This window comes from Stegostoma tigrinum, chromosome 40 (assembly GCF_030684315.1).
Source record: "Stegostoma tigrinum isolate sSteTig4 chromosome 40, sSteTig4.hap1, whole genome shotgun sequence".
In the NCBI taxonomy this organism is placed as follows: Eukaryota; Metazoa; Chordata; class Chondrichthyes; order Orectolobiformes; family Stegostomatidae; genus Stegostoma; species Stegostoma tigrinum.
The window spans coordinates 8,312,726-8,321,792 of NC_081393.1; the positions used below are offsets into that span (position 1 = coordinate 8,312,726).

The window sequence follows — 9,067 nt, forward strand, 5'->3', positions numbered from 1 at the left end:
TTACTCAGAGGAAAAAGCTTGGACTATTCACCTTACTAGTGCCCCTCAGGATTTTATAAACATCTGGAGGATATTCTTCACTGTCCTACGTTCCAGGGGGAAAAAGTCCCAGCTTGTCCAGCCATTGCTTATAACTCAAACCTTCTTAGTCTTAGTAACGTCTTTGTGAATCTTTTTCACATCCTTTCCAATTTAGTTACATGATTCCTATACCAGGGTGCCAACCATATCTCCATTTAATTAAGTTTAATACCCCAATTCCATGAACTTGAATTTTACACCTTCTTAAAGTCTAAGTAAAACACAATTACTGCTTCTCCCTTAAAAGCACTTCTGGTTGTGGTTCTAAAAACTTTCAATACATTTGTCAGGCATTATTTAAATTCCATTAACTCAAGCTGACTTGGTCCAATGGTGACACTATTTTGCAAGATCTGGTTCAAAACATTGTGATGGACTACAGCATTATGCCAACTATCAAAGTTGCTTCAGTATTCAAAACCAGAAACAAAGTGCTTTGGAAGTTCAGGTCTAGCAGCTTGCGGGGAGATAAAACAACATGCACTTTTTGCACCCAGTTAAAAAGACAGTACTCACATATTCCTTCACGTTTTTTGTCTTGACAGCTTTGTAAGATGTGTAGGCAGGATACAAAGTACCAAATGTAAGCCTGTTTTGTAAATAAAAAGTAAGTACATTTATCCATGGAAGGTACCAAATTCATAGCAAGATGACGGCTAACACACTTGCATGACCAGGTGGGACACATCTCACACAGTTTTGTCATTTACAGTTGACATGATAAGAAAGACACTACTTCTTGGCTTCAGAAATATCTGAAGAAGAACACTTACCATTGGACTGTGAACTTCAAGTGGGACAGCATTCTGCTTTGAACAAGCAATCTGTCAGAAGATCTTCACATTTGTAAAAATGAAACGCTGCATTGCATTCAGAGTTTTATTTGTGATTTGGCCTTAATAAAGCAGGGAATAAGAGGCCTAAAACATATCAGCTGTCCTTGTGCAGGGGAAATCTGCCCACAAATAAAACCTTATGTACGTTTCAACTGGCCATGATATTCAGTTGAAGACAGCTCAACATAACAACCCCCACTCGACTGGTTACAGGGCAGGTTGCTGCAGCCTTGGGTTTGGACAATACTGTAGAAGATGCAGCCTAACAATTAAAAACCCACCTCTCTCACTCCCATGCAAAGAAAAGAAAGTCATCTATCATTACCAACTTAACGTCACATTTCTGTGAGCACCTCTCCCATTTTAAGCATGGACGTGCAATAAAGGAAAACCACTGAAGATGGAGGGAGAATTCCCAAGTAAAGAAAGACTAAGTGCACCCACAATCGGGTCATCAGCAAAAAAAAGTCTGAAAGTCTAAGAAAACTTAGGCAGTCAATGTGTGCTATCTAACGGCATTCCCTTGTTTACTTTGTCGTTCCACGATATTCATCTATTCATCTTTCTGTATGTCTGTCTGCATGCCTGAATGAAAATTTATACCAAGTGTAAAATATACACTTTGAGATTCACAACTCTTGGACTTTTTGACACTGTTTAGCACAAAGGGTTAGCACAACTGTTGTGGAGATCTTAAATCTTTTATGAAGCATTCAGCCCCGTTTGCCACTGTTAGTAAAAAAATCATGATGCATATGCCACAAGGCTGTTTTTAAACTTGTAAAAACAGCCCCCAAACACAACCATGTAATGTTATCCCTGAGCAAATAAAATCTCCAGGCGTGATTCCATCAACACCTGTAATCTCAAGTACGATCTCCTCCACTGATCCTCTATTTTAACATTGCCACCTCGATGAGCAGTGACTGTTCTCCTGACTCCCCAACAAATTTGGATTTTATCTCTAACGACATTGGCATCAATTTATCAGTGTCACTTATCAGAAGCCTCTCTTGTTCTGAGAATGCAGGTAATTTAGACGGTGATCCAAGTTCAACCCTGCCTGAGTTCTCAGTTAATTGATAGAATTTGGACAGCTCAGCATCTGTACACGTTGGAGATATAAATCCAGTTCTGATTCTTACTGAAGTAGCTTTGACTCATCTTGATAAAACTTAACACAATCCCAGTGACTCGTTTCCCTCCCGGCTACCTCATAGCCCTCCGAGGTTACATGATGCATAAAGCCGACTTCGCTTCTTCCTCAAGCCAACTTCTATCAATCCAACAACCACTCAACTTGCCCTCAGTGGTAGCTGATGTTGCTACATACTCTCTACTCACCTCCTCTTCCATTCTTTATCCATCAGTCCTTAATAAAAAGGAATCCCATTTGGAGAAGGTTGTCTTCCTATTTCTGCATCGTGACCGTTGGAACTCATAACAATTTAACCTTAACCTCCACGCTCTGGTAGACTTGCTAATCCTCAAGCACCCAAAACAACAACGTTTGTTTTCATATGACATGAAATCCAGGTCTATGTCATCACCACCCATCTCAAATCCTTGGGATTGACAGGCAGTCTGATAATTCATTACACTTAACGAACAGAAACCACTCCCCCCCTGACATCTTTTAATGGGGAAATATATTTACCTTGGATTCAATATTTTGGAATTTAAAGTAGCTTGAAACTTGCAGGTCTGTAATACAAGTTATGGAGATGACAATGCAGTTGATTATCTTCTGCTTTTGGATGTCATGAATGAGAGACAGAAATACTTGAATATCGCATGGGAATGGTTCTAGTAACAGTACACTGGGAGGAAATGAACAGCTGCTTGGGCACATAATACACTGCTACTGACAAGTCAACATGATTGTTCAAACCAACTGTGTTTGATGAACTTAATTGAATTGATGAGAACATTGCTGTTAATCTACGTATACACATTTCTGTTTAGTATCGAGAAAGGACAATGCGTGAGAAGGAGAGCAGGCGACCTTAGTGAAACACACAGGATTCTGAAAGGGTGAGGGTAGATTTGGAGATATTATATTCCCTCTCAGACAAATAAGGAGTTGCCTAGTTAGGACAGAGATGAGCAACAAATTTTCTCTGTGGGCAATGAACTTGTGAAATATTTGACTGCAGAGGACCATAGAGTCACGTAATGAAGCACATTCGAGGCAGACGCAGACAACTCAATCAAGGTCTTTTGGGAAAAGACAATGACCAGATCAGCCGCGGTCTTGTTCAATGGCGGTGAAGACGCAATGGTTGACATCTGCATCTACTTAAGGTGTCATAGTCTAATTGATATGATAATACATTAACCTGCCACCTGCCTTCAAACATACAAAAGTAAAACCTGTTTGTGTTCCATGTATCCAACATAGGTACAAGGTTTGTTGACAATATCAAAATTTGAAGCTAAGCCATTTTCAGCCAGTTGTTTCATTCATTTGTTAATAACTGTTCTCGTCAAAAGCGGAAGAATTACTTTCAGAGACAGCTGAATTGTTCTGTATTCAAAAAGCTTACTAAAGGTTGTACACATGTCAGCCCCCATATTCTGGATAATATTTTATTTCCTGTGTATTCTGGGTTTAGAATTAAGAGCACTTCAAATTTAGGAGATTTTTAAGACTACATTACAACTTTCAGTTTGGCATTACTGTCACTGGGTTAAAATCCTCGAAGTACCTTGCTTAAGGGTATTGTGGGTCGCCATCTTTAATGGCAACTATGGCTGGGCAATAAATGCTGGCAAGCCAAAAACTTCCATGTCCCACAAGTGAACAAAATGTACAGCTTTTCTGACTCTTACTAGAACCTCTGTTCAGACACCTTCATTGGCTACCAGATTTCCAAGGCCTTTTTTCAACTTCTCACTTGTAAAGGCAGCGAGGGATTTGAAAATATCTTCCTATCTATATGGCATCCATATGGTCTCCAATCCTTAGTGCTAATTGGCTAAACATTTTTTCCCCTAACAAGCCTCCATTCACCATATTAATATCTCTAACTTATCAGACTTCAAATGCAGCAAATGAGGTCAATTTATTTCAGCTACTTCAGTGTGGAAGTTTGTGCCTCAGCTTGGAACATGTTAGGTGCATGGGCGTTGATAAAGCAAAACATTGCATGAAAGAAGAATTATAGCAGCTTGGGTTATTGTAGGGAATAGTTTTTATGGGAATCATTTTTCCACTGATTAATTCAGCACTTCACAAAGAGGCGAATAGTTTGACCGTGAATATGATATAAACACTACTTCAACAGAATGCCATACATTTAGAACGTAAAACACAATCTTCATGCAGTTGGCCAGCAGCTGCTGCTGTGTGCAAAACTGGAATAACCTAAAGGCCATCAATGAAGCAGTGACGAAAGGAATGGGGAAAAACAGCTAAGCACTGAACTGGTGTTGGGTGTCCCTCTGCCCATGCACATGTGTACGTCCACCTTTCTTGCTCAGAGTACTGGGATCAGCAAAGGAGGAAGGCACAAATGTAGCACAGATACTTGAAAGTGTCATCTGAGACTCGGAGACAAAAGCTCATCAGCCCCCCGTAATTGTTAGAATTGACAGGAAATCTAAGGGGCAGTTGTGGCCGGAAGAAAAGGCAAGGCTCGAGTGCAGACACCAGTGCTATACGCGATTCAAATAATTGAATAGGTAACAAGGATAAACCTTGCAGATGTGTGCTGTTTGGGCTTAATGAAGAAAAGCTGACTTTCAGACCAAGAAACAGGATTAGATGAAAAACAAAGACAGAAACTGCTGGAAGGATCAGCAGTTCTGACAGCATCTGTGAAGTCAGAGTTAACATTTTGGGTGCAGGGACCCTTCCTCAGAACACAGCAGAATGAGAGTTGGTGCAGTAGACACATGCCAAATTTGGTAGTGGTTATTTGTTGGCCAATATTGGTATTGACTGATCTATCATGAGAAATGCAGGGTGAGATGCATGTTATGGGGCTTTAATTGTGAGAAAGAGCATTTCAAAGCTCTGCACTTAGATTGGCTGTCATGCCATTATCTATCAGGAGATAAAACAGCTGAAATGCCAACTTAAATGGCTCAGCTTCAGTTAGTGCAAGGGAACAGAATGAAAGAGGTCATCAAATGAGTTACTTGGAGTCAAAAGATAAATACCTTTAGTCTGTTCAGTATTTGTTGTCAGAAATTTAAAACTGGGTGTTGAACAAAGCAGTGACAAATCAGATGGCGGCAGGGCCAACAGAAATTGCGAGAGCAAGTTCACCACGTGTCTCTGGATGTATTTTTGAATTTAATTACAAGGATGAGATTAAAGAGAGTTTGGGATATATCATTTGAGAATGCTAAAACAAAAAATCATAAGGGAGGTCAGTTGGACAAACAAAACCTACTATCTCAGAGTACTAGTTATCTTTCTCAGAGACTTGGCAATGCTTTCCAAACCTCAAATAAGTGTTAACAATGACGCTTGCTGTTAATTGGCTTCGTCATTTGAAGCATACTTCTCTCAACGCTCTCCAAATGAGTGTTCAAAACTGCTGTCCCTTCTGGGTTTGATCATTTCTACCCTCTGGTAACTGTTGACTGGAGGAGCAGATTCACGTTCTCTCATTTCTCCAATGACTTCTATCACCAGTGCAAATGTTTTAAGCTCAGCATGTGCATGAGCAAACACGCATCATGTTAAGCATATAATTATCTTGCTGGGTGGTGTTCCACATTTGGAATGAGCAAACTATTTAAACTGCCTCACAAGATTTTAGGTAAATAAGATAACATAGTGCATACTAAATGGTTGCTGTGTGTTTGCAGTTTAGAGCTCTGTCTATCCTATATCATTGTTGTGGGAATGCTGTTAAATGAACAGCCATGCTTACCTGTATTTGTTGACAGAAGAATTGTTTGTCTTGCAATCACATTCAGGGGTTGAATGCTGACAAGCTGAAAACAGCAACGCTCCACCTGCTGTCAACCCAACACCCAACATTGTGCAGGAAAGGGGATAGGCAAGTCAGCTCACTGTAGTACAGTGTCCCCTCAGTTGAGTCAGTTAAGAATGGCTTGAGTCCACACAATTGTTGATCATGTACTTCACAATGTGTTTAAAATTACTGTTTGACACGAGCAAGGCTCCAAATACGGTGGTGATTCTGTGTGCACAAATATGAATGAGACTAACAGAATCATATACCCTAGCATGTTGATCCAAAGTGGTGGTGGTGGTTGTTTCATGAGAATGACCCTGCCTCAGACAAGGTAAAGAAATTAAAGAAAATCCTTTACAGTACCCTAAGCCCACACAGGAAGTTAACTCACTCTGCATTACTGTAGGATTCTACAATTCAATCATTAAATTCAGAAAAACTTCAAGTAAATGGCAGCCACAAAAATCTGCAGTACATGCCAGCTAAATTTGTATCTAACTCAGCTTTCTCAAGTTTTGAACAAAAACAAATTCCTGGAAGCTCAGCAGATTGAGCAGCATCTGAGACGAGAATTCTGATGAAGCGTCACCGGACCCAAAACACGAACTCTGATTTTTCTTCACAGATGCTGCCCAACCTGCTGCACTTCCAGCAACTTCTGCTTTAGCTCCCCATTGACAGCATCCACAGCACTTTTCTTTCCTTCACGTTTTCCTTAAAAATGCCACAATGCAGCCACAACTCGTGGGTCAGCACACATCATTTCACTTAAAAACGAGAACCTCGGGGGACTGAATGGGTAGTTTTTAGTAAGCGGTCACAATTTATAACACAAAATCCTGTCATTGTCCCCAACCCAACTCCTTTAAAAAACAAAAGCCTTACTGGGTCAAGGTGGCTGTAGTGTGACTCACACCACAGGATCCCAGGGCTGGCACTGAAGAGTATTGCCAAAACAAAAAAAAAATCAGACCATCAATGAATCAAGTCACAGATCAACGTGACTTAGATTCAGGCTACAGGAGCAGGACATACAAGTCATTTGACGAGTCACGCAGAACACTGGACTTCAGAGCAAAACGCTGATGTACCTTCACTGCAAGTGTCTTGGGATGATAGTTCATTAGAAACTAAGAAGTGATTAACAAGGGGCAGAAAACCACAAAGGTGAAAGGGAAAATTTTGTTTTTTTACAAATCATCTGTGTACTCAACTAATTGAGAGCAAAGTGGAAAACTGAAGTGAATACACCTTAACCATGGGAAAGCACAGGCTGCAAAGAGTTCAGCCCTATAGGAGAAACGGGATGTATTAAAAAAGGCGATTTAACAAAGGCTCGGTTCCAATTTGTTGGAGACACTCCAACAGGCACTCATCGCCACCTCGTGATCCCAAGCAACTGAACGTGTAACCCACCCCTTCATCATGTTTCGCAAAGCTGAAAACCGTCACAGATGGTCAACTGCTCTAAACCGAAACAGTCAAATTCAAGGAGGAAGGCCACCAAAGACGGCTTTCTAATTCGCCTTGGTGACAAGTGTGAAGATTCCAAAAGGAAGTGAACAACCTTTTCGTGTTTTTTTAAAAAAAAATGTATACAAGTAAGGTGGGAATAAAACGTCTCGAGATCTCGTCAACGACTGCAACACCTCCGCAGCTACAAGCCAAAATTTCAAACGGACGTGTACGCAAAACAAAAGTTGTGGAATTCACGACAACGAGGGAGTCGGGAACGCCAGGTGGCTGTTAGGAGTGGGGGGTGGTGGGGAGAGAAGAAAGCAAACGCAGACAAACAAAGAAAGGCAGGCAGAGATAGAAGGAACTGCTGGAGAATCGGAGATAAGTTGCAGAGAGTGGATGAACGCAGCAGGCCAAGGAGCATCAGGGGGTGCAGGAAAGCTGACGTTCCGCGCCTAGACCCTTCCTCAGGGTCCATGCTCCTCTGATGCTGCTTAGCCTGCTGTGTTCATCCAGCTCTACACCTCAATCTAAGGAAAGCAGACGGGGTGGGGGGAATCCGACTTACACGATCAGCCTGGAGATGAGCCACGACACCATGTTAGGAAGCTCGCCAGCGACGGTTGAAATATATATATATTATATTCAAAAGTCAACGCCGACCGTTGGTGAGCGGCACGCGCAGCTCCCGGGGATTCCAGAACCGTCCGAGTGCCCCTTCGCGAGCCGTGTTACCGTGCACTGAGGGGGGGGGGGGGGGGGAGGAGCAGCAGCACCACGCCGAGCCTGACTGCTCCTATCCGGTTCGGTTTCTCACACAGAGGGAAGGTCGGCACCTGTCAGCACTTGCCCGGTTGGTGCTCTGGTTTGAATTTGCTCTCGGTGACGCCTTGTTTTCCCCCGCCCCGCCACACACACACACCCCCGGGGGGGCGGGTTCACTTTGATCTCGCGCGGCGCTGTGGGCGGGGAACAAAAGGTAAGCGAGCGAAATGGCCCCTCTTCTGTAATTTTCCGTTCTCCCGAACCTTTCCTTTTTAAACATGAATAGGGAAAGTAGTCACGTCCGTGCTTCTGCCTCACCTCCCGTAGGTAACAGGCGGTCTCTTAGAGTCCGCTTTTGTTCAACTCCGGGGCGGGGCACGCAAGCAAGCGGCGGTTTGCGCGTGCGTACCCTGCTCCTCGTTAGCCCTGGCGGGGTCCCATCAGCTCCCTGCCACCAAGGTCCGCTCGACGTTGGCGCTCCTTGTGGCTTTCTGGGGTGGGTGGGGATGCCTCTGCGCCTGCGCTTGTGACCTGCCGGTCGGTGTTGTTACGTAAGCACAAGTGAGTATTGACGTGGCTCGAGGAGTTGAATGGCCGTGGTGATGCCGGGGGACCTGATCTCAGCGACTGTTTTTCACTGGCATAAGGCAACGAAAAGTGGAAGAACTGGGGCAGTCTTTTGCGCTCATCTGAATCGGAGAAATGGTCCAAACATTGGAAGAGGCCATTCAGCCCCTTATCTGCATTGGCCTTTCCAAGGCAAGCACCCACTTAGCGTCTGATCCACCCAGTTGGTGCTGTTTACACGAGCCTCATCCACAAAGCCGGATGCATTTTGCCGTTTGGCACAATATTCCAGTTCCTGCCAGCTGAGGAACTAAAACATTATGCTTAAGGATCAACTTTCAGGGGTAGTGATATACCAAGTTTACTCGGTATCCAGAGGCCTACGATGATGCTCTCATGACAAGCATTCAAAGCCTCTGACTAGCT

The 9,067-nt window shown here is 43.1% G+C and overlaps 1 protein-coding gene across 4 annotated transcripts in view; it reads right to left on the minus strand.

Moving 5' to 3' along the window:
• LOC125448092 (receptor expression-enhancing protein 1-like) overlaps nt 1–8,502 on the minus strand; it is a 32,292-nt gene extending 23,790 nt beyond the window's left edge. The window contains exons 1-2 of one of the 4 annotated variants that reach the window (XM_048523117.2): nt 8,484–8,502; nt 598–670 (exon numbers count right to left, since the gene is read on the minus strand). Coding sequence is in view for 1 of the 4 variants with exons in the window: in XM_048523115.2 (XP_048379072.1) it covers nt 598–670; nt 7,878–7,909 (105 nt within the window). In the remaining 3 variants the exon portion in view is untranslated. The other 3 variants (XM_048523116.2, XM_048523115.2, XM_048523118.1) reach the window with 3 other exon arrangements.
• Between the last annotated feature and the right edge of the window lie 565 nt (nt 8,503–9,067).